The sequence below is a fragment of the Capsella rubella genome, unplaced genomic scaffold, assembly GCF_000375325.1.
Source record: "Capsella rubella cultivar Monte Gargano unplaced genomic scaffold, Caprub1_0 scaffold_4, whole genome shotgun sequence".
Lineage (NCBI taxonomy): Eukaryota > Viridiplantae > Streptophyta > Magnoliopsida > Brassicales > Brassicaceae > Capsella > Capsella rubella.
In genome coordinates, this window is record NW_006238920.1 from 156,091 (window position 1) to 180,771 (window position 24,681).

Below are 24,681 nucleotides of genomic sequence, written 5' to 3' on the forward strand. Positions count from 1 at the left end.
TTAATAGAAATTCTATATGTTTATAATCTCAAAATGTAGTTTATGATTTGATAAAGCAATTATTTAATATTTGATAATAGTAATGATATGTAAATTGCCATGGATGAAGATTTATTTTGTTAAGATTGTGTGAAATTAATAAGAAAAAAGAAGTTTAGAATAATCATTAACTAACTGTTTGACCAAATAAAAAATCATTAACTAATTGAATTAATGATAAATTTTATAGATATCTTTTGTTCTATAATTGCTAGATTGCTTTTTGAATATGAATATTTTTTAATGTGAAAATAAGAAATTTATGTGATCTAGAATGTTTATTAGCATAATTTTAGCAAACAAATATTTAATTATTGATTTATTTAATTTTTATTTATATTTTAAAATTATATAATTTTAAAAAATTTGATGATATGATCAGTTATGTATATATACTATGTAGAATTTGATTAGTTGATTATTTCATATGCTAACATATTTTTTTATCTTTTGATTTTTCAAAAAAAAATGTTATCTTTGTTTTTTTAGATATTTGATGATTTTGTTTTATTAGATTTCATTCTATATAAATTATTAATTTCGAAAGTATATTAAAATATTAAATATGTTTATGTATATTCAAAATAGATATGTTTACATATATTTAATTTTGAATTTAATTGTCCACTTTCATGGTAAAAGATTATTATGATTTCCATAAATATAGATAGTTTTTGTTTTTGTTTTTTTTTGCTGTCAGACAAAATTATAATAATAATTCAACAAAATACAAAAAAATTAAGAAATACGTGGCAGTAACAAACTACACGAGACGACAACAAATTCACCTCTCTCTCTCTCTCTCTCTCGCTCAAAATTGTCCCCCTCAGCTCATCGATCCACTGAGACAGAGAGATCACGAATCCGAGATCTTCCTCCTCCTCCTCCGTGAGATTCGGAAATTGAAACGAAGAAGATATGGCGGAGAGTCACGGTGGTGGTGGTGGTTGCTGTCCGCCGATGGATCTGATGCGTTCTGAGCCTATGCAACTCGTTCAACTCATTGTTCCCATGGAATCTGCTCATCTCACCGTCTCTTATCTTGGCGATCTCGGCCTCGTCCAGTTCAAAGACGTACGTTTACACTTTTACACTACACTCTCACTCTCACTCTATGATCATCTCTACCTTGATGATTTAGTAGGCGTGTTCGATCATCCATTGCTATCGGTGCTGATCTGTGTCTTTGAACCTTGGCGCCTTGGATTGTACTATTAGAGTTCATTTGTCAATGTTTGTGAAGTAGTAGTAAGTTGTTTTTTTTTCTTCTTATATGGCTATTTTGATGTTGGTTGGTTACAGCTTAATTCTGACAAGAGCCCATTTCAACGGACTTATGCTGCTCAGGTAACTTCTTGTTTACACCTCTCTCTTTTTTTTTGTTTTTTTTTTGTGTAGAAATGAAAGAAAGTATTGATTGTATAATGGTGGATTGGTTTCTTCTCGTTTGTTGATGGATGAAGATTAAAAGATGTGGAGAGATGGCACGCAAGATACGTTTCTTCAAGGACCAAATGTCAAAGGCAGGAGTTATTCCCAAAGATGTCCTAGACAAAGAAGATGATATTGATTTGGATGATGTAGAGGTGAACATAGATTTGATTTTGGGACATTATGCTTCCCAGTTCTTTGTGGCTTATACCTTTTCTTCTTCCTCCTTATTCAGGTAAAGCTTGAAGAGCTAGAAGCTGAACTTGTTGAAATCAATGCTAATAATGACAAGTTGCAGCGGTCTTATAATGAACTTGTGGAGTACAAGCTCGTTCTTGAGAAGGTATTGTCTTTTCATTTCACTTAAATCATAGTAGTAGTAGATGCTGCATTGCCTTACATCTAGAGTCTTAAACTTGGATTTGAACTCGTTTGACAGTTTTCTGGTTAGGTAAATATATTTACCTTAGGAGAAAAAGTAGATACTAATGCTACCATATTATATATATAATCTTTGTTACACAGTGTTCTAGTGAGTGTCGAGGGTGTTCTATAGTACAAAATGCATATTTACACTGTCATGGTTAAAGCGGTGGATGTGCATCTCGTGCTATATTCATGTGGATGTTATGCTTTTTAGGCTGGTGAGTTTTTTGCTTCAGCTCATAGAAGTGCTGCCGCCCAACAGAGTGAGATAGAAACACAACAAGCTGATGATGACCTCCTGGAGGCTCCTTTGTTGCAGGAAGTAAGAAAGCTGTGGCTGTTTTTCTTCTTCGAGTTTTGTTTTCTTAAAACAGTCTTACAAACTTTCACTTTCAACAGGAAAAGTCTGTTGATCCAACAAAGCAAGTAAAGCTTGGATTCCTCACTGGGCTAGTGCCTCGTGAGAAGTCTATGGTTTTCGAGAGGATCCTATTTCGTGCAACTAGGGGAAACATCTTCATACGACAGTCTGTCATTGAGGAGTCCGTTGTTGATCCCAACTCTGGGGAGAAGGTTAGCTGCTTATGTTCTGCTCGTAAATTCTCCTAGACATAGAGAGTGCGGCCTTTCTACTGCAGGAGTTTAGTTGCTTTCTTATTGTTTATTATTTTATATATCCTCATAGGCGCGTGGAAATTAAAGCTCTAAATTCCTTATGTAATTTCTACGTTCTCATATGCACATGCTATTATACGTCATTGGAACTGCCTCTATGGTTTTATCTCTGTTTTTCCGATCTACATAGACAAGATGTTGTTCTACATGGAATCCTGGTCTTGTCAGAAAAATTATATTCATTCTGTTTGCCTCTGCTAGGAATTGACTTTGATCTAAAATAATGTTACAGGCTGAGAAAAATGTATTTGTTGTCTTCTATTCTGGGGAAAGAGCAAAAAGCAAAATTCTTAAGATATGTGAAGCTTTTGGGGCCAATCGCTATCCTTTCAGCGAAGACCTGGGCAGACAAGCTCAAATGATGACTGAGGTATGTATATTCTTCTGATATATGAGGGATTCCGCTCTTTTTCTTCTATCTAATAGTTATATGTTTCTATGCATGAGTTACAGGTGATAACCATATGGAGCTGTAGTCAATTGTTTGATTAATAACATTCAGTTAACGTTGCATTTACTAGTTTAAGTTTCTAGTACCTATCAAGGAGGAGAAAAGCATGATAGGGACCTTCCTTGTACCTTTTTTATGGTCCATGTTAATTTTGGAGCTTTTTTTGGGTGGAATATGTTTGTGCACCCATGGTTAGCATCCACGGGAGGGTACATCTTAGTTCAGCGATTTCACGTGTCACTATATTGATGATAGTATATCCTCAGAAACTATTAACCTTGTTTAGTTTTCTCATAATGTTTCAGGTTTCAGGTCGGTTATCAGAACTTAAAACTACCATAGGTGCTGGGTTGGATCAACGCAACATTCTTTTGGAGACCATTGGAGATAAATTTGAGCAATGGAACCTGAAGGTATTATCCTATTTGGAGCTTTGTTTTCTCTAGTAGAGTGGCTCACTGATGCTCATTATCAGTGTTAGGTAAGATCAGTTAATATGATAAATCTTTACATATGCAGGTTCGCAAAGAAAAAGCCATCTATCACACCTTGAACATGCTTAGTCTTGATGTGACTAAAAAGTGCCTTGTCGGTGAAGGCTGGAGTCCTGTCTTTGCTGCAACAGAAGTGAGTTACTTTACTTGCATCTATTTAAAACTATTGCATATATTACTAGTGCCTCAGTGAGTTTAAAATTTTGCACCTGCAGCTTCAAGATGCGTTGCAGCGTGCTGCTATTGACTCTAATTCTCAAGTTGGATCAATTTTCCAAATCCTGAGGACCAAAGAGATGCCTCCAACTTATTTCCGCACAAACAAATTTACTACTGCTTTCCAGGAAATTGTTGATGCATACGGGTATGCAACTTTTCTGGAGCTTCATCAGCTGTTTAGGAAATTGGTAATCAGAAATAGGATTTTGATAATAAGTAATCTTTCTTAGGATTAGCGGATACTTGATAATATGATTTTGCCTCCTACACTTGTTAAGATATAGATTTATGTCTTGGTCTCAACTATTTCTTAGTTTGTATTAGCTTCTGTTTTCTTACTCAATATGGAATACCCCTGAATATTCGATTATCAATTCAATTGGTAGAAACAACCTTTCTTGTTTTTTTATTTTGTTTTTCAAGAAAAGTCCATGGACTTTCATGTCTTTGTCTCTTGAATTTCATGGATTTTTATTGATCACTACATTGCAGTGTGGCCAAATATCAAGAGGCCAATCCTAGTGTCTTCACAATTGTTACATTCCCTTTCCTGTTTGCTGTTATGTTTGGTGACTGGGGTCATGGAATTTGCCTGCTTCTTGCAACTATGTATCTAATATTGAGAGAAAAGAAACTTTCCAGCCAGGTAAAATCCTTAACTGACAGCATCCATTTTCTGGCTAAGCTTTATATAAGATTGGTTTCTGTTCAGCAAGACTCGCAGATTGTTTTTGTTGTATGTTTCTGTAGTAAGACTTGTGTGCAAATATAGGTTAAAAAACTTCACTTGAGAGTTGTTACTTTAATTGGCCGTCAAAGTTTGTCTTTCTTGCAAGTTCTAGATGCTAACCCATCAATACTTGCTTCCTGACAACAGAAACTTGGGGATATCATGGAAATGGCTTTTGGTGGCCGTTACGTTATTTTTATGATGTCACTCTTCTCAATATACACTGGTTTAATCTACAACGAGTTCTTCTCTATACCATATCCACTGTTTGCCAGCTCAGCATACGAATGCCGTGATGTTTCTTGCAGGTATGTCAACTTGTTCTCTAACCCATTTTGCATTAGAGAAATATCTATAAGATTCTGAGTTTCTGTCTTCTGCTCTCTTGTGCAGTGAGGCTACTACAATTGGTCTTATCAAAACCCGAGACACTTATCCTTTTGGTGTGGATCCTGTGTGGCATGGTACCCGCAGTGAGCTACCATTCCTGAATTCGCTTAAGATGAAAATGTCAATTCTTCTTGGAGTTGCACAAATGAACCTGGGAATCATAATGAGCTTCTTTAATGCAAAATTCTTCAAAAGTGCTGTAAACGTATGGTGAGTCTTCAATTGTCTTCTTCCCTGATCATTTGGTACTCCTCTGAGTTACGTTGATTCTCTCCCTACTAAATAAAGTGGTCTTAACTGTAGTCAAGTCTTTGATTTTACATGGTTTCAGGTTCCAGTTCGTTCCCCAGATGATATTCTTGAACTGCTTGTTTGGATATCTTTCGGTCCTCATCATCATAAAGTGGTGCACTGGGTCTCAGGCAGATTTATATCACGTAATGATCTACATGTTTTTGAGCCCTATGGATGATTTAGGAGAGAATCAGCTTTTCCCTAACCAGAAAATAGTACAGGTTCGCATTGATACCTAACTCTGCACTCTCTCTGTATCAAAAATGAGATGATTTCGTCTCATCTAGTTCCTTTCCTATTCCAGCTCACATTCCTCTTTCTAGCTCTGGTTTCTGTTCCATGGATGTTGCTGCCAAAGCCGTTCATCCTGAAGAAACAACATGAAGCTGTGAGTCTCTTTCCTTGTTGATTAACTTAAAAGCTTCTTTACTGAAATTTGTACTGGCCATTACTGAAAGGTGATTCTTTCTTTTTCCAGAGACATCAAGGTCTGTCGTATGCACAGCTTGATGAAACAGATGAGAGTCTTCAAGTAGAAACAAATGGGGGAGGACATGGACACGAAGAGTTTGAATTCAGCGAAATCTTTGTGCACCAACTTATTCACACCATTGAGTTTGTGCTTGGAGCAGTTTCTAACACTGCTTCTTATCTTCGTCTTTGGGCCCTCAGGTACATACTACATTTTGCAAAACTAGCACTTGTGACAATCATCTTGTAGTACAGTTCTGTTAAGTTCATTGGTTCTTTGATGGTTTAATGTTGAAGTGTTAGTTTCGGATTTCTTGCTGCAAGAATCTTGCATATGTCATGGCTAATATCTATGCTTTGCTGGAATTCTTATTCAGTCTCGCCCATTCGGAGTTGTCATCAGTTTTCTATGAGAAGGTTCTCCTTATGGCTTGGGGGTAAGCAAATGCATTAAAAATCTTTCAACCTCTCTCGCTCTCTCTCTCTCTGAACTATTACGCTGTAGAAAGTTGTTGATAACAATCTCTCTCTCATTTCAACAGTTTCAACAATATCGCGCTCCTAATTCTTGGAATCCTCGTCTTCATCTTTGCAACCGTGGGAGTGCTTCTTGTGATGGAGACGTTGAGTGCGTTCCTACACGCGCTGCGTCTTCACTGGGTGGAGTACCAGAACAAGTTCTACGAAGGTGATGGTTACAAGTTCGATCCTTTCAATTTCACTCTCATCGGAAACGAAGAGGAGTGATTGTGATGGTTCTTCTGAATCACCGGAAATGCCTTCTTCTGCGTGTGCATATATAAAGGTATGGGAAGGAAGGATACTGAGTTCCTTCTCTAATCAAATTTCTTTTCTTCTTCTTAATTTAAGTAAGAAATTTGGATGTTGTTTTCGTCTCTCTGTTCCCTTTTCTTTCCTTGTTAGAAGGTTATATTGAATTTGTTGGGGAAAATAATTTATAAAAAAAAAGGGAGGGGAAGAATGGGATTTGTGTTTAAAGGCATTTGTTGTTGTGAATTGTGTTTGTGGAAGAAATAAGCTGGTGCTGTGTCCCTTCATTGATTTAGTAAAGAACATTTTTTGGATTAGTACATGAAAAATAACATTTTTGCAATCTTGATAATGAAAGCCCACGGTGATATCATATATGAATCTCTGATTACAAAAGCTCTGGTATGTTTGAGTCAGTCGCATGGTTTTCTTTGTCTCTACTCTCTCTCTAATGTTAAAAAGAAATGAGATTTGACAACAACACTCCAAAACTAAAGTAAATCAAAATAATAACAAATAAATAAAACACTTCAAATCTTTCTCATTTTGTCACATCGTTTTATATTTATTTTTGTCAGTGATATGTCAAAACAACTGTGTAATACGAATAATCTACGAGGGAATTTCAAAAATACTTCTTTTCTAATACCACTTTTTAAAATACCCCTTTCTAAAAACCTTATAAAAACCTTATAAAAACCTTATAAATGCCGTTTAGAACCTTTTAAAACCTTGTAAATATTTGGATTTAGTCTCCATGTAGTAATAATGATCTTGATATACTTTATCAACCATATAAAAATTTATAATTTTTCATATTTGAAAAAGGGTATTTTTGAAAATGGATAGAAAAGAGGGGTGTTTTTAAAAATGGGTACACCAAAAGGGGCATTTTTCAAAAATTCTCATAATCTATTGTATTAAAATAAAGTTTTCATTGTAATATTAAGATAAGAAATTAACTTTGTTTCCATTAAATAACAAAATTTCTAACTAAATCAAAATTTTAAGTTTTTTATACATTAAAACTTTATTATAAACGCACATTTTATTGTGATTAATAATTTTCTATAACTTTTAAATCAGCTTAAAGCATACGCGATAATGAATTTAACATCGCCAATTACAAGTTCGCCCATGGTGTAAATCTCCACACAAAGCAAACAGTCTTTTCTGCATCACTACCATCGATACCATCACAAAAACGCAAACCCGCAATTTTCCGTCAAAAAATAAATCCATATAAATTTTGTCGAAAATGTGAATCTATAATTTTTCCACCAAATAAAATAAATCCAAAATTACCACCAAAATTTGAATCTGCAATTTTGCACCAAATTTATAAATCCGTAATTTTCCACAAACACGTGTATCCACAAATTTCCTGCCAAGAAATTTTCCTGTAAAAAACGTGAATCTAATTTTTACGCCAAAAACATAAATCTGTAATTTTCACACAAAAATGTGAATTCATAAATTTCTTGTCTAAGAAAACAAAAACGTAATTTTTCCGCCAAAAATATGAATTTAAAATTTCTCGCCAGTAAATATGTGATGGTGATGATGAAGAAGATTAATTATAATTTTTTATGTTAATTATTAATTTATTAATATTGTAATGGGTTCACTTAACTAATCATTTAACCCATAAAATAGAAAGGTGCATGGGTTGATCCAATTTAATTGTTAAATGAGTTTTGATAACTCATGAACCCATTTAACTTTAAACTCATTGAAGTTGAGTTGACTTATCCATTTTGACACCTTTAATAACAACACTACTTAAAATTTACATCTGATTCTAACAATTCAGACTACGTCGAAAGTAGACTAAACTTACATCTTGTACAAATTCAGAGTTGAGATTCTCATTTTAATAGAGAGTTATATGTTACCAAGCAATGTAAATGAGTGCTAGTAATATTGTTCAAATAAATATGAATAAATAGATAAATAAACTAAACTGGTGCACATCACCAATATGATTATCTTTTTCAAGACCAGATTGGTCATTTCTAATATACATGTGTTACGTTCTTAATTTTTTCATTATGATGCTATATATTTAATAACTTTATTTCAAAAATGGCTAGTTTTGTAGAAGACCCTTTAAAAAACTTCCTACCACATCCAAACTTTTTTAAAAATTAACCTTAAATTTTTGTTTAGTTAATCAGAGTTTCTAGCTCTGGTGGTAAAAGACCCTTATCTGAGGTACCCGCCATCACGAGCAGGACCGGTCCTAGAATTTACGAGGGTAAAGCAAATTTATAAAAGTGTGATTTTACACTGTGAAACTTTTACAGAAATACTAAAAAAAAGTTTGTTTTACTAATATTTTTCTAGTTGCATATGTATATGTATTAAAAATAAATAAACTAGACCAAATATCTGAGAAACAAAATAAATAACAAAGTGGAAGATGGAAACATGAGGAATCAAAACTGTTTGACTATTAAGAATTTGTGTGACGGAGGATGGTAAAACCATTTGACTAACAAAATCTGGCGTTAATATTTACTTAATACTATGTGGCCTAAAGCAAAAGCTTTACTTGCCTTATGGGAGGGCAGGCCCTGATCACGATTTCGACCCCGGCCACTGCGGATTTTACATATGGGTTGCAGCATTCTAGGAGCCGACACGTGGAGTGCCTTTAGGCCGTCCAAGTGGCTAGTCCAAGTGCGAGCGTTGGGATACATGATGATTTGTAAGACAAAAGATAAGTTAAATAGTTTTCCTTTTAAGACTAAAACTTATTAATGTTTTCAAAGTTAATATGATAAAAACAAATCTAGTCAAATTATACATTAATAGTCACTCCAATCAACACCTCAACTTAAACTTTCCAATTTCATAAAAGACGGTTACGAGACTAAAATAAAGTTTCTTTATGATTTGGCAAGTAGCTCTTGCTCCCACACTCTCTTCCTCTATATATAGAGTAAGGCCTTTAGGAGAAACTCCCATAACTAAACAATCATGGAAAGACCAGATTTAGGTTCTTCAATTTCTAAGAAACGACGGATAGATTCTACGATATCCGCAGAAATCCCAAACCTTAAGGGGGAGGGTTTTTCTGAGGTCGTCGAATCCATCTCTATGTCAAGAAAAATTGTGGACGGTATAGTTTACCGACTATACTTCAAGGGTTTGGTGAGCGATGAAACGACGACAAATAATTCAAAGATGGTAAAGGCTGGTTTGGGAGTTGCGATCTGCGACGAGGCGGATAACTTGGTGCATGAAAAGAAGGAATCAGTGACCACCACCAAGAATATTAACAAGGTGAAGATTCTAGCGGTGATGTGTGGGTTAAATGACTCCATTCAACTGGGGATAAAAAATGTCTTGATTTGTTGTGATGACAATCAAATTTACCAATTGGCAAGTGTTTCTTTTCTCTGTTATTTTTATTGGTTAGTTTAATGAATTAACAGGCCTAAAATATTGTGTATGGTTATTGCTATTGTTTGGCTTTTTTAATTCTTGCTTTAGAGATATATAGTGTTTAAATAAACGGTGTGAATGGATCTGGCTTGTTACAATACTTTTGATTTGATAGGAGGGGCAGAGGTACCCTATTATTAGAATATCATATTATCTTTATCGTTATCTCTTACTATATAACTTCCTATTCTCTTTTACTATTGTTTGAGAGTCATATATTCTTATACTTGCATTCGGAGAAAGATTGGTAGTGTTGGATTGTAAATGGGTGATTAGTTAACTAATTGTTTGGATTATTTTTTTTTGTTGATTGAAGATAAATGGTAGAGTGGAGAATCTTTCGGAAACGATGGTTTATCTGTTGGACGAATTAAACAGCCTTAGAGAGAAACTGGTTTCTAGTGAGATTGTCTTGGTTTCCCAAAATGATGTGAAATTTGCTTACACACTTGCAAGAGATGCAATAGTTTCTCAAAGCAGCATCGGCGTTGATGTGATGGAGGCAGAACCACAGGGACAGGGAGAGACTTGTGTCGTTTGTCATGACGATACTGACCGCAGGTTCTTTACTAATGACGCATGCCTTCACCGTCATTGCTTTACTTGCGTGAGTATTTTGGTGGAAGTGGAGCTCCTTGAAGGAGATTTGCCCACATGCCTTGAACACGGATGCAAGTCTCAGATCAGCCCTGAGAGCTGTATCCAAGTTGTGCGCCCAAATCTGATTGGTATGTGGAAACGAAGGATCGAAGAGGAGTCGATCCCTGCTGCTGAGAGGATCTACTGCCCGTATCCAAGGTGCTCAATGCTGATGTCCAGAACAGAGCTTTTCATTGAAGGCGACCAATCCAATGTCGTCAGGGCATGTGTCAAATGCCGTGGACTCTTCTGCGTTGAATGCAAAGTACCATGGCATCCTGATATGTCCTGTGCTGATTACAAGAAACTTTTCCCGGAAGCTCTTGATGACTTGAAGGTTAAGTCTATGGCAAACGAGTATAAGTGGCGTCAGTGTGTCCGGTGTGGGTTCGTGATTGAACGCATTGATGGTTGCATCCACATGAAGTGCAAGTATAGCCTCCGATTCTTAAGCTACTTGATCATATGAATAGTTTTTATTTTCACAGTCACTTATTTTGTTTTGTGTTTTTTTGTAGATGTCATTTTGAGTTTTGCTACATTTGTGGGCTCGAATGGAAGAACCATGGATCATGTCATTCTGCTTGCTTTTGCCACTCAGACACTGATGAAGACGATTACTCTGATGAAGACGGTGTCGTCGGGGATGGGACTGACGTTGAAGCGAATGTATAATAATGAGCAGAAGATCATAAGAGCAAACTGGATTGCTCGGATCATTTGGGGATCAACTGAATAATGGTCTTTTGTTATTTGCTTTATGTTTTTGCTTTTGCTTTTGAAATTTAAGATAATGTTATAAACATATTTAAGGGATTTGTAAGCTCAAGACTCCATCTGAGTTTATGCATTTTCGAATTCACTGTTTTTTTTAGTTAGCTTTATTTTCAGAATTTTAAAATAGCATTTTGCAGTTAGAGGAGAGCTCATAATAACGAGAAAGCTTCATCAAGTGGCAGCAGTGACGGTGGAGACCAAACTATCAACACCGCAAATGTTACGACCTTTACATATCTTATAGAAACCATTCTCACCCCACGAGTTCTTGATGATCCAATACGGTTTTCCTTTCAACCTTGCCTGAGAGAACCCAGCCGAGCCGTATCCCACCAGCAGCACACCGTGGTTGAGCCACTTCGAGCATATGTAAGGGCAGGACACTCCTCCAATGTAGGTTTGCATGTAAGCTGCGTTGATCGCCACAGCTAGAGGACCGTTTTTGACAAGGTTTGCAGCTATTTGATCTTCGTTGATAGAGACAACACTGAAGTTTGAGACAGAGGCAACGATCTTAGACCTGTCTAATTGACATCTCCCTCCATCAGTGCTAGTGTAGGGATAGTCTTACTCTCGCATAAGCCCTCCGATTTTGAACGTGTACTCAAAGGTACTGTTCATTAACCCACCGTTACAACCAGAGCCACATGAACCTGCCACTTCTGGATCACACTGCAAACAACAAACAATCATGAATTCATAAGACAAATTGTTGCATAACCTAAAACCATAGCGTAATAGCCTCCATCAAGATTCACATTCAAGAAACCAAAACCATAAACAAGAGGAAAGGAAGAAGGATTCCATAGTACTCATACCTCGTGACCACAGTCTACGAGCTGTTGTTCACTGAGACTAACGAGTTTGCCAGTCGCGAGGAAATGAGCACCTTCAAGGGCATCTGTAGTGCTAAAACTCCAGCAAGATCCACAAGATCCCTAACAAAACTAGTCAGATCCGAAAACTGCGTAACGCCGTGACGAGCGTCAGGATCCATCTTCTGCTGACCCATCGCTCGCCTTAAATTAGCTTTGAAAACAGAGAATCTGTAATGATGCTCCTCGTGTGAACCAGACACCTTACCAAATTTCTTCTTGAAGAGAGCAAAATGATCCTCCGATGACAATACCTTCGGCTCCTCCGTTTCATCGACCACTTGCCGGATCAGCACGTCTTCGTCCCCGCAGAGCGCAACAGAGACCAACGCAAAGAGAAGAGAAACAGAGCACAAAACCCTAACATGATCCATCATTCAAATTATGGTGAACAGAGAGGGTGTTGAGGGGTTTATAACAACACAACTTAGGATTTTAGATAGAAGTAACAGACCAATTACTTATGGACATGTGGAAATGTAGGACTTGTAGGTTAGGACGTTAGTTGGCACACACCTACGAAATGTTCGGGGAGTTAGGTAATTAACCGTTCGTTACTCGGCTATGACAACAACTCTCTTAAAATAAACCGGTCCGGTTCAACAATGATTTCTTAAGATTCTGATCCGGTCTATATAGTTTGTTAGGATACGAATACAAAACAAAAGACGTGTTTCGAGATTTTTTTCCGACAGAATATAAAAGACAATACAGATGTATGAAACTTAAAGAAGATCAAAACTGACTGACATTTGATTCAAGATTGGAACCATCTCCTGACTTGTTTCTGAGGGCCGGTTTTGGCTGAGCTCTGTGAGAACTTTGACTTGTATTGCTCTATCAACATATCAAGTTTGTCCACTACCTCTGCACCTCCTTGACCTTGGCTTTGCTTCTTTGTCCTCTTCCTCTGCCCATTTATACTCTCTTCGCCTCTGACTTCCCCAAGCTTCCTCTTTCTTGGTCCATCATTGCTCAAATCTTTGGAATTCTTCGGATTTGGTTTCTCATTTGCCTCTTTCTGTCTCATCATCCTTTGGCCTTTCTGGTTTGAAGACGGCTTTTCTTGTGCGCGTATAGGTCTCTTCTTCTCTGATGCATCATCTTTTACTGCTATATTGGGTTTTCCTTCTTCTTTACTCTCTTCCCGTGGGCGCACAGGTCCCTTCTTAAACCTGGCTGCATTCTCATTCCTTGGTCCAGTGTTATCCCCTTCCCTCGTTTTTCTTTTGTATCTATTGTCAGGTTCCTGTGCTTCACCATTCGACTGCTGCTGCTCAGATTTGTTGTGTATCTCGCGTTGCTGAAACTGCTGCTGCTTAGCTTCTCGTATCTTCAGCTTCTGGACATTATCAACAGCAAATTCTATAACTGGGCGGTGTTGAGGACCAAATGTCTCTGCAGAAATAACCAAAACGATTGACATAAAAAGTTATGATTCTTGGACTTCACTGCATCCTAAAACGCTAATATGATATTTGTCTCATCTTCCTCCGATTGATGAGATAACCATAAAATCATCAAAACTGCAAATCTTTCGGAAAAATACTTGAATTTCTATGGAAAGTTGGATTCCAGCAAGATCAATTACCAGGATTGTTGTTCAGTACTCTCAGGGCTACAAGAGCATGTTCATGCTCCGTGAACTCGACAAAGGCAACTCCACGGGAGTAGTTCTTAGTATCAACTTTACCCTTCTTCTCATTTTGTAAGAATTTGATCTGCGTAGAAAACAAAGAAACTAGCTTCAGATAATAGGACTATGTTTGAATTGTAGCACAAAAACAAATCGCTGACCTGTCGAATAGTTGGCTTCTGCTTTGTAGCTCGTGAGGTAACAGCATCAACTAAAAGCTTGTTTAGTTGCTTTGGATTCATGGACTTGGGCAAATTATAGATCACAAGCCTTGTTCGAGATACATGGAAGTTAGGAGACTGTAGCTTTTTCATCTTGTTTTCATGCAATCTGCGAGGATAATTACATGCTCACTCTTCTCTCATCCCAAATCACTGAACAGTAACATGCATATATGATAAAGTAAAAAAAAAAATACCTTCGTCGCCTGTCCATATCTTCCGCAGAAACACCTTCAGCAGCAGGTGTACCATCAAGGATCTGACCTTCCTGTGGATTTTTAAGCCAAATGATATCAGTGCATGTTTGAAAAGAATGAAGAGTTTACGATTTCCAGAGATTTTTTGAGGACTGAGAGAAGTGTGTACAGTATACCTTAGCAAGATAAAGATTCCTATGGTCAAGATTCTTCTCCTCGGTCTTTTTGAGTTCAATGTCCTGTGCAGCTTTCTTACCCACAGCTCTCATAACGTTCAGTTGCCTGCCTTTAAGAAGGACACCTACACCTGAGGCAGTATCGGCAGCTGAAATGGCTGCAACTGATGCATCTGCTGCTTTGAACTTGAGAAAAGCAGTCCCTTCTGGCCGCCTGAGAAATAAACCCAAACAGAAAAAATGTGAGGCTTTGGGTTTATGGAGATACCAGAGCTTGAATTTTTTTTAATGATATAATGAATTTGAAAGCATATCAGGATACATACTTTGTGACCTTGTGGAGAACCAGGAATAAAGACTCAACTTCCCCAAATACAGCAAACCTCTGTCTGACTTCTTCCTTAGTAACATCAAATGGGAGGTTTCTTATAAATAACGTTCTTTCAAAATCATCATTATCCTGCGTTTCTTTAGGAGCCACCTCTTTAATTTTACCGGATTTCAAAGGTTCAGAGACACCAGAAGAGTCAGCGATTGGTTTCGTTGCTGGATTTTGAAGTTTGCTTTTATCTGACTCTTCTGTATCTCCATCAGGAGAAGCAATAGAACCTTTTGAAGACGCAAGCAAGTTCTTAAGAACCTTTCTCGCAACATCTGCTTCCTCTTCAAAATTCACATCTGTCCCAACATCTTTCTCCAGTGCATCTGATTCGCTCAGTTTGCTACAGCTGTCCTCATCATCATCAGCATCATCTCCTGAAGGTGGGTGGCTTTCTACAGCATCATCAACCTCCTCCAAAACAACACTAGTGTTATCACTGTCCTCATCACTTCCTTCTTTGTCACCTGCCAAGGTTGAGTGAAAAAGCATGACTCTATGCTAAGAGGAGATAAAACAAAAATTCGGCCACCGACTTATCTGTTTCCCTCATATACAAGTTGAGTACAAATTATTTTTAATAATTGATAAGTTACTAGCACTGCCAGCGATATCATAAAAATAAAAAAACAATACCGTAACATACCATCTGCTGAAGCAGTAGGGGCATCAGCAGCACCATTGTAAATATTCTTAGGTACAGCCCAGTCTACAGCTATAGGCCTTTTACTAAACATGTACCCATTGAACTTTTGAATTGCCTGAAGATGCAAAGATAATTAAGATAAGTGATCCGAATGGATGATAACCAAATCAAGATACCCATGTTTCTAGATCTTACATTTTCTGCATCTTTCTTACACGTGAATTTGACAAATGCAAAACCCTTAGGTAGCCTGCCAAAATAGTATACCAAATGAGAGTAATATAAATTGAATTATTCATAATCAAGAAAATCACTCAGACAAATTAGAACATACCCAGTTTCAAAATTTTTGGGAATAAAAGCATCCCAGACAAACCCTTCTGCTGAAAACACCTCTTTAATATCTCTGGGTGTAGCCTGCGAAATTCAAAAACTACATGATAAAAGAAACAAATCTATATATGAAATTGTAGGTAATAAAAAAATCTGGGTTGTAAGAACCTTGAAAGGGAGATTTCGGATAATTAGTTTCCACTTCTGAGCCTTTGAACCCTGCATCCAAAGAATACCAATAAATTATGAACTGTTTCACATGCTAATCAGTTAACTACTCGACAGAAATACAATGGTGAAAAGCAAATGATGTTCACCTCACCACCAAGCTGACGAGCCCAAATGAGATTTCCCTTCATCTCTGTTTGATGTAATTTTGCAACAGCAGCACAAGCAGATTTGACACTCGTAAAGAGAACAGCTGATGCTTCTGCCCTGCATCCGTCTTGGGTAAGACCTGAAAAATTTATAGTTCTGATGCTTAGTAAATGTATCATTAGCACAAAGTCTGGCATGTTATTATAAGAAAACAAAGAAGGTTATCATTATATACCCACAGTAGTAATTATTAAAATGTGAATAGAACAGCTTGCAAACTTAGTTCAGATTCTAGAAAGGGTATGCGCACACAGGCTTTATTATATGTAGATATGTATCACATATATGTTGTTAGGTAAAAATATTAAGTAACAACCCAGAATTCAGCCTCAAGATAAAGAAAAGTGAGGCAACCAACACAAAATGAAAAACTTAATAATGGAACCATGAGCAAGAGATGCATTCCAACAACATTATTTCAAAAGTAACCCTATAAATCTGGAGTATCGAAAAAAGTACTTTATACTTCATATGTACTCTCTCTCTAGGAATCTTACGAAATTTGATATAGCTAATTTAATCAACAGAAATTCATGTCCCAATAGTGCTCACTGAGACTAGGCCTTTTGTGCGCCGTCTTGAATAACAATATCTTTCTCTGCTACACAGATGCATAGATCAAGCAGCTCTAAAGGATAACTTGGCACTTCACTTAGATATTAACATCATTTACAAAATAAAAACCTTTTAACTAATAGATATAACTAAAAAAATTGGTTGGGGTATGTAAGCAGGCATGTCTCCATTTTCTTTACAAAATTCTTACCATTTTGTTGAAGCTCTTCTCTTGGAAGTGGGTATCTAACAGAGCACACAGTGCCAATCTCTTTGCAACGTTTATGGACTACCTCTGCCATCTCAGGATTAACAAGGCCACCAAAGATTACAGTTCTTGCAACTCTTCACCAAATAATAAAATAGAGAACATATATAAGTAAGAAAAACAAGAGATGCAGTTTTGATTATGCATATAGAATATTAGGTTTACAAATCTTTCTAGTCACATGCTTAATCTCAACGAGATAGTCTTCCATACACAGGCTACTAGAAATCCATTCAGGATATATATCTATACAAAAATCAGCACATTATTATAAAATCATACCTTTGCTTGTCTGAACATGTTTCTTTATCAGGTAAATCAACATGAAGCTTTGTTGGTCTTTTGCGCTCAATTGGCTTCTCTACTTTTTTGCACTCAATTGGCTTCTCTACTTTTTTCCGCTCATTTGGCTTCTCTATTTTTTTGCACTCAATTGGCTTCTCTACTTTTTTCCGTGCAATTGGCTTCTCTACTTTTTTTTCCTCAATTGGCTTCTCTACTTTTTTCCGCTCAATTGGCTTCTCTACTTTTTTGCCCTCAATTGGCTTCTCTACTTTTTCTTCGGTTGGAAGAACTAATGCAAATATAAATTTCGTGACAAATGAGAACCAAGCCAACTTACTTAGACTGCAAAACCAAATATAGGCAGAACTTATACCTTTCTTGTCTGTCTCGGGGATCAAAGTGCTCTTGTCACTCTGTGCCTTAGAATTATCAGGTAAAGAGATACCTAATTTGGAAAAGAAGAATACAAGAAATTTACAATAAGAATAGTGGTGTCAATGAATAGGTGAGTGCTGAGATAACAATAATATCGAACTCTTCAATTCCAGACACTTACCTTCAGCTGCTTTTGTACGACGCTCTTGAAGGGAAGGCCGGTGTGTGGCCTGTTTAACTGTAATCCTACGGCCCCCAACCGTAGAACCGTTCTTCAACTCAATGGCACGCTTAACATCCTCTGGTAAAGCACTGTAAAAGGAAGAAACTTGGGAATGTAAGAACCAATATCACTTTGCCCAGTAAAAAAAATAGTTTCAACAAGTGGGCTAAGCTTACAATATAACAAAGGCAAAGCCGCGATGTTCATTTGATCCTGTAAATAGAAACGATCATGTTAGCTCTTGATAGGCCATGATAACTTAAATTTCAATTGTGACCCCAAAGTCAATCACCTTTATTTGTCACCAGAAAGCAACGCCTGACGGGACCAACTTCACTGAAGGCTTCTTCAAGCTGAAACAATTTGAAGATAACAGTAACGCTAATAAGAATTTCGAAGAAATACATATGTTTCTGGGAATTGATTCAGGAGCTCAACAACATTCAGAACATCATCATCATCCATACACAACTCTCCAAGCCAAACTCGAATCAACAAACAGTAACCTAAACCCAAGGCAATGAGTATATATAGATAGAGAACGAGGAAGAAGGTACCTGAGCATTGGTGATGGAATAAGGCAAACCAGAAACGCAAACAGTGGCGGCAGAGTGTGGAGATTTTTCTTCTCCATCTTTCCTCTCTTTCTTGTTTTTACCCATTGACGATACCTTAAGACTCTCGAGAGGTTTCAGATTAGGGTTTTTCAAAAAAATTTGAGTTTTGCAGTGCTCAAAGAGAAAGAGATTGAAGAAGAGGGCCGAAGATGTTGAAGGTGAAGAAGAAATCTAGGGTTTATTTACCAAACCACTAAACCCAAGTTAACCGACTAACCCAGATAACTTACGCGGAACCGTGTGGTGTGATTTCGATTGGGTCGATTTAATTCTTCGGTTATGATGTTTTAGCCGCACAATTCAAAAATCTTCTGAAATTTTAGTACATTGTTACTAAAGTAATAAAAAGGTCACAACCATAAGACGAGAGATAAGATACAGTTTGAGTTCGGTTCATCTCTTAAATTAAAATGTTCAGAAAAATATAAAAATATGCAAATATTATTGTATCCGATCCGATGGACCAAACGATCAATAACCGGTTAGAATCGGTTTATCAAATCAGTTTACCTTGGTGTATAAGCACTTGATATCTTGCTTCAACTTGGTCGTCTCAAGAAACGCATCCCCCGACTGATCAACATCAATGGCTTCACTACACCCACAATCATCTCTTCCTGGTCCAACATTCCACTCGAACCACATCTTCGACATCATCTCTTTGCGCATACACGTTTCGTAGTTGTCTTCCTCTGGTGAATCCGCAGCTACGAGCTTGTACGCATACACTTTCCTCTTCTGTCCTGGCCTGTAAGCTCGAGCCACGGCTTGCTGAGTCACTGATGGGTTCAGATGAACATCAAGTATCAGAACCCTTGATGCACCCACCAGTGATATTCCTTCCCCACAAGCTCTTATCGATCCGAAAAACACTTTAGCCTCTGGAGAATCGTTGAATCGCTTCATTGACTCTTCTCTCTCTTCATTGCTCGAATCTCCAGTGATTGTGAACATCTCTTTCCCTATACTCCAACCTTTCATTGAGCTCATGAGTTTCTCAAGAGTCTTTATTGGGACTATGTACTGGCTGAACACCAAGAGCTTCTCTCCTGTTGATTCACACAGAGCTAAGAGGTTGAGGAAGAACTTCATCTTCACACCGTCTCTGATGTTGATCTTCTTCAGCATCTCATCTAGTTTCCTATCTATGTTCTTGTTATTAGCAAGACTCTTTTCACTGTTCGACGGGTTTTCCTCCAAGAAAGATTTCAGCTTTGGGTGGATATACAATGCAGCACCAAGAGAGATCTGCTTGAACAGATCCATTTTCCTCAGACCCTTGACTTCATCTCTCTGGATCGAGCTCAGGTTGAGCATGACAGTGAACTCACTAATCCCGGGGAGCAAGCCTCTGAAATCTGCTTTGTAATAATGCAAGATATTACAGGTCATTTCGCGTAGATCCCTTATCAAGCTGGCTTTGGCTGAAGATTCAGTACCCTTCTGTAATGTAAACTCTACTGCAGCGAAGAAAGCTCCCTCCATACTACTCTGGTTCACCTGTTTGCCACTTGGTATCCCTGCCTTGCTCATGATACGGGTAACAATCTCCCGAGTTCCAGGACGCTTCAAGAACTTGGGACGAACAAGATCCAAAATGTTAAACACTTCCTCAACATTGTTTTGGAACAAAGTACCTGTGAGAACAACCTTTCGAGGAGTCCTGACACGAGCAAGCGAAATAAGCATGTTTGTCTCCTTATTCCTTGATGTATGACCTTCATCAAGTATAAGCAAAGTTGGCTTCTCAAGCAATATCAGTTTACAATCTTCTGAAGCTGCTTCAAAGTTCTGATCATCGCAGATGATCTTTGCAAACTGTTGGTACCCAAGAAACAGAATGCTTCTCTGTTCGACCCACTTCTCCAAAACCTTCAGTTGTTGTTTCCGTGATTCGGCTTTCACGCTGTAGAAATCAAGCAGGGGAATGTTCTCAACTGCCCACGAAGTAAACTCTCGCTTCCATGAATCTATGATCCCCTTTGGTAGCACAATCAATGGTCTAGCCTGCGGATCCATAGCCATGAAGCTCTGAAGAAAGCTGATGAGAAGAAATGTCTTGCCTGATCCCGGTGCATGAGCTAATATGCATCCACCTGGCTTATCTGCTGCAAGGTTGTTGCATAAAAAACTGAATCCTTCGATCTGGTGAGGCTTCATGTCCTGATAATGTTTTGGGTGAATGAACATCTTTTCTCCCAAAATGTTTGTCTGAGAAAACTGGCTTACTGAGAATGCCCTGCTCGTTTCCCCATTTTCTTTTTCACGCATATAAGTTCGTCTCATTTTCTTCGGCTACATCAGGAATGAACATAACGTGAAGTTCTAAATTTATCTAACAAAGTCAATATCTACCACACACAATTATCAGTGATCACTAACCTTGTTGAACACAACCTCGATCATTCTTTCAATTGGTGTCTTGATGAGTCCACAAACACGACACACTTCTCCAATATCGTCCTTGTAGATGAAGGAATGGTCACAGTCTTCAACTTGTTTGAGATCATTACTTTGTGAATGCTCCACCGTTTCCTAACCAAGAAAGGCAAAATCAGCTGAAAACACTAAGAATGCACAGAGAAGCAGATATCTGGATCAGAAGTAGTATCTATATAATTAAATGAAAATGTACAGGAAAGTAACCTTATCTGATTCCTGAGCAAATGCCATCTGCCTCCAAAGCTCTTCTTCTTCCTCCGCAGCTACATGTAGAGGATTTTGATTGTCAATATCAGTAGAATTCCCTGATGAATCCTCCTCTTCATAATCTTGAAGACTTGTGTCAGATCCTGAGCTAGTCCCACTATTCCCATCATCATTAGAACTGTTTCGCAGAGCATTGCTAGTAGAAGCCGAGCCACGAGTCAACTTATCTGTAGTAGCATCATCATCTATAACAATCACTTCCTTGAGCTTCTTCAGCCTTTTATGGAGAGGCTAAAAAATGCAAAACGAGATCATAAAGATTTAAACTTGGCGACAAAAGATGAACTCGGATTATAACAAACATTCAATAAATTTCTGCTTACACTAACTGATGCTTGATGCAACTCATTATGGGAATCAGTGTTACGAATCTTAGTAGACTTGGCTTGCTTTTTCTCTTCTCTAGCTTCGATATCTCCCAATGAGATAAAACCATTCGAATAGTCCTGTTTCAGCTTACAAAGTCTCTTTACATCATCAGCAAGCCATCCGTATTTACCCTCTTCAAGCTCATCAAGGATAAATGGTAGAAAGAATGGGTCAGGACGCTTGGCAAGTTCTTCTTGAGTAATGCTCTTGTTACGTGACCTCAAAGTCCAAGCTGTTCATCATCATTCACCACTAAAAATTAGACGCATATCAACAAAAGTAATCAAAAATCTGCACCAAAAGGGTTTTAATTTCTTCAAACAAAACCAAAAAAGGAACGATCTTTAGGTCAAAATCTCATCCAGCAAGAAAGATACAGACATAAATGAACTCATGGAAACAAAACTAACAAAACCCATGTTTGGGTTTTAGAAATCAAAAACACAATCAACAGATTCGGGTCAGCTCTAGAAATCAAGCGAATGGCTTTTTAGATTTCACATTCAGATTCTGAATCTTTGAACTTCCATAGACAGAGACTAATCTTCTTCTCCTTCTTCGTCACACCTTTGCTTTCAGCAAAGAGGAGCAACGAAGAGAGGTTTACAAAAGAAAAGGAAACCAAAGTGTAAGTATAATAAACGTACGCGTCTCCCTCGGCTTCGAGAACGGAAAGCGACCAGTGCCCACCATGTCTGATAGCTAAACAGAGCTCCTTAGATCAAAACTACGACTACAAACATGTAAAAGACCTTAAAGTCTGAAGCTTTATGCATAAATCCGAGAGGTTATCGAGCAACGAAGACAAATAGATCTACTTTTCTTCTGGAAAAATGAAGTTTTTTTTTTGGTTTCCCATAATGGAAGTAAGTCATGGTGGCAAAGTGGCAAAGGAAAGATACAGAAACACGGACGGTTTCGGAATGTCAATAAGACAAAACAATACATACACATCTATATATATCTATCTATACATACACAATACCATTGGGCATTGGCTTTTCCAAAATGTTAAAACATTTCAAACGGATTATAAAATATGGTCAGTGGTGGACTCATGGTTATGTGACTATCTATCTCTCTTACAAATATGTTGATGTAGAAATATAAATGAGCTACATAACCATGTTAATATAATAAATAAATGGTATTTGATGATTAAAGTGTCCTTTGGGGACATTTGAGTAGAAATGAAAAAAACAATGTCAATACTATCATTGGTATATTAGGGATTTCATAAGTTAGAAGGTTTTAAGTTTTGGCGGTGAAGAAAAAACTAACTAACCGTTTCGGTTTTGTTTTCTAGTCTAAATAAATTTTAAATTAAAAAAACTATTTTTCGCGGGAATATTTAAAATACCGTTATGTTTGTATATTACCTTAATATACCAATTATTTGTGTTGGATTTGTAACGATAAAAATGGATCAATACTTAATTTTTAATGAACATGTATGGCATCATGTTTATGGTCAATTTCAGATTATCTCCACATAAATCAATGAATAACTTCACATGTAATTATTAAGATAATCGTTTTGCTTCTTCTTCAAATCAATCACTTACATTAATAAGAAAATATCTTTCTAATATATTGTAATCATATACAATATATTTGTAAACTAAACACACAAAATTGGATGTAAATTTTGCATCACACACAATATATATATGGTGTGTATGTATGTGTATGAAAAATCCATATACTATCCCTATCATATAGGCACATAACAATGATTCATATAAATATTCATACCTTTCTTTTGTGAACTATTTTGATTTGCATCCATTGTAATAAAACAGCAGATTCAGAATAATAATTCTTATGTTTTTTGGAATTAATTTGTTTGCTAGAGAAAGTAAGAAACTGAACTGATTGATATATATATATATATATACAAAAATTGCAGGTTGAATACAAAATATATTCAAAACTATACAAGTAAATTACTTGTAAAATATTTTCGACTCTTCACATCATCATAACTACAACTTGTTCGAAGAACATTTTACTAGTGGAAGCCGAGCCATTATAAGTAGCAGAGAAACAACTATCCAATATGAATATTATCATACCATCTACAACGATCACTTCCATGAGCTTAGCTTGTTCGACCATTTTACATAAAAAGGCTGAAAATGCAAAACTACATCATAAAGATTTAATTAAACTTGGCAACAAAAGATGAAACGGGTTTATCAAAAATGCCAATGAACCTTAGCTTAACAGCTTCTATATATTATTAAAAAGCTTACATTAACTGTTTCTTGAGGCAAGTCATCATCTGAATAGATGGATAGTTTATATGAGTAGACTTGGCTGTTATTTTTTCTCATCGCTAGCTTTGATATCTTACAATGAGATAGAACCATTCAAATAGTTATGTTTCTTTTATATCAAAGTCTCTTTACATCAACATATCAAGCCATCCGTATTTACTATCTTTAGGTAGAAAGAATGGGTCAGGACGCTTGGCAAGTTCTTCTAGCTACGGTAATTCTCTTGCTACGTAACCTTAAAAGTCCAAGATTTACATCATCAAGCACCAGTAAAATTAGAAAGCAGAATCATAAGGAAACAAACATTAATGTGCACCAAGATGGGTTTACTTTCTTCAAACCAACCAACCCAAAAAAAAAAAAACAGAAACGATTGTATAGGTCAAAATCTCATCCAAGAACAATATGCTTAGTGTATCACTCATATCTTCTTTGGTGAACTCATGGTTATGTAAGAAGAGATAGATATAACCAACATTTGTACACTAGCCCACCTATGAAGAGATGTTCTTATTTATCTATGTGGTTGGTATAAAGAAGAACCAGAACGATGACCTTATTGACCATAAACATGATGCAATTCATTGTTCATTACATATTAATTATTGAATGTATTATAAATTTATATTATTATCACACATAATTGATATACTATTATTATTGGAATACAAACCGATATCCCACATCGGAAGATGAAAGAGAAGTTTCTAATATATGAGTCAACTCCAACTCCAATTAGTATGAGGTTTTTTGGGAAGAAGCCCAACAAATCCGTGCAGGCTTGAGTTATAGGCCCAAAGCGGACAATATCATTCTAATGGAAAGTTGACTTGGTTTAGAGATCCCAACAATTATGCAATATACAAACATAACATTATTTTAAACATTCTCCTGAAAAAATTT

At 36.8% G+C, this 24,681-nt stretch overlaps 5 protein-coding genes and 1 long non-coding RNA gene across 6 annotated transcripts; 3 read left to right on the forward strand and 3 right to left on the reverse strand.

The window, feature by feature from the left end:
• Nucleotides 1–841: 841 nt before the first annotated feature.
• On the forward strand, nt 842–6,738 carry LOC17888002 (V-type proton ATPase subunit a2). The gene is made up of 18 exons (XM_006293628.2): nt 842–1,113; nt 1,342–1,386; nt 1,503–1,625; nt 1,706–1,813; nt 2,111–2,218; nt 2,296–2,469; nt 2,804–2,941; nt 3,328–3,435; nt 3,542–3,649; nt 3,732–3,880; nt 4,228–4,381; nt 4,613–4,773; nt 4,859–5,065; nt 5,187–5,370; nt 5,454–5,537; nt 5,628–5,821; nt 5,998–6,057; nt 6,163–6,738. Exons 1-18 carry the CDS (start codon nt 958–960, stop codon nt 6,365–6,367), a joined length of 2,466 nt encoding a protein of 821 aa, XP_006293690.1. The 5' UTR covers nt 842–957; the 3' UTR covers nt 6,368–6,738.
• A 2,635-nt stretch (nt 6,739–9,373) lies between these two features.
• On the forward strand, nt 9,374–10,815 carry LOC17890169. Its single transcript, XM_023783762.1, has 3 exons — nt 9,374–9,679; nt 10,158–10,745; nt 10,801–10,815. Exons 1-3 carry the CDS (start codon nt 9,374–9,376, stop codon nt 10,813–10,815), a joined length of 909 nt encoding a protein of 302 aa, XP_023639530.1.
• A 7-nt stretch (nt 10,816–10,822) lies between these two features.
• Nucleotides 10,823–11,347, forward strand: LOC111831004. The gene is made up of 2 exons (XR_002834295.1): nt 10,823–10,912; nt 10,999–11,347. It is a non-coding gene; the product is annotated as an uncharacterized LOC111831004 (long non-coding RNA).
• A 59-nt stretch (nt 11,348–11,406) lies between these two features.
• LOC17888301 (probable cysteine protease RD19B) lies at nt 11,407–12,506 on the reverse strand. The gene is given in 3 exon segments (XM_006294620.2): nt 11,407–11,929; nt 12,076–12,197; nt 12,200–12,506. Coding segments are annotated over 3 exon segments (930 nt in total). The 3' UTR covers nt 11,407–11,428.
• Nucleotides 12,507–12,711: 205 nt separating this feature from the next.
• On the reverse strand, nt 12,712–18,569 carry LOC17890361 (RNA-binding protein 28). Its single transcript, XM_006295517.2, has 18 exons — nt 18,362–18,569; nt 18,097–18,157; nt 17,981–18,017; nt 17,763–17,893; nt 17,580–17,651; nt 17,204–17,495; nt 16,865–16,998; nt 16,038–16,177; nt 15,889–15,939; nt 15,722–15,804; nt 15,583–15,637; nt 15,388–15,502; nt 14,689–15,208; nt 14,363–14,576; nt 14,187–14,257; nt 13,930–14,098; nt 13,724–13,853; nt 12,712–13,530 (listed from the first exon to the last, which is right to left on the reverse strand). The coding sequence occupies exons 1-18, from the start codon at nt 18,464–18,466 to the stop codon at nt 12,890–12,892; spliced, it is 3,021 nt and encodes a 1,006-aa protein (XP_006295579.1). The 5' UTR covers nt 18,467–18,569; the 3' UTR covers nt 12,712–12,889.
• A 157-nt stretch (nt 18,570–18,726) lies between these two features.
• Nucleotides 18,727–22,331, reverse strand: LOC17890163 (protein CHROMATIN REMODELING 35). The gene is made up of 5 exons (XM_023785202.1): nt 22,147–22,331; nt 21,454–21,731; nt 21,068–21,361; nt 20,804–20,956; nt 18,727–20,716 (listed from the first exon to the last, which is right to left on the reverse strand). The coding sequence occupies exons 1-5, from the start codon at nt 22,190–22,192 to the stop codon at nt 18,923–18,925; spliced, it is 2,565 nt and encodes an 854-aa protein (XP_023640970.1). The 5' UTR covers nt 22,193–22,331; the 3' UTR covers nt 18,727–18,922.
• Nucleotides 22,332–24,681: the final 2,350 nt, after the last annotated feature.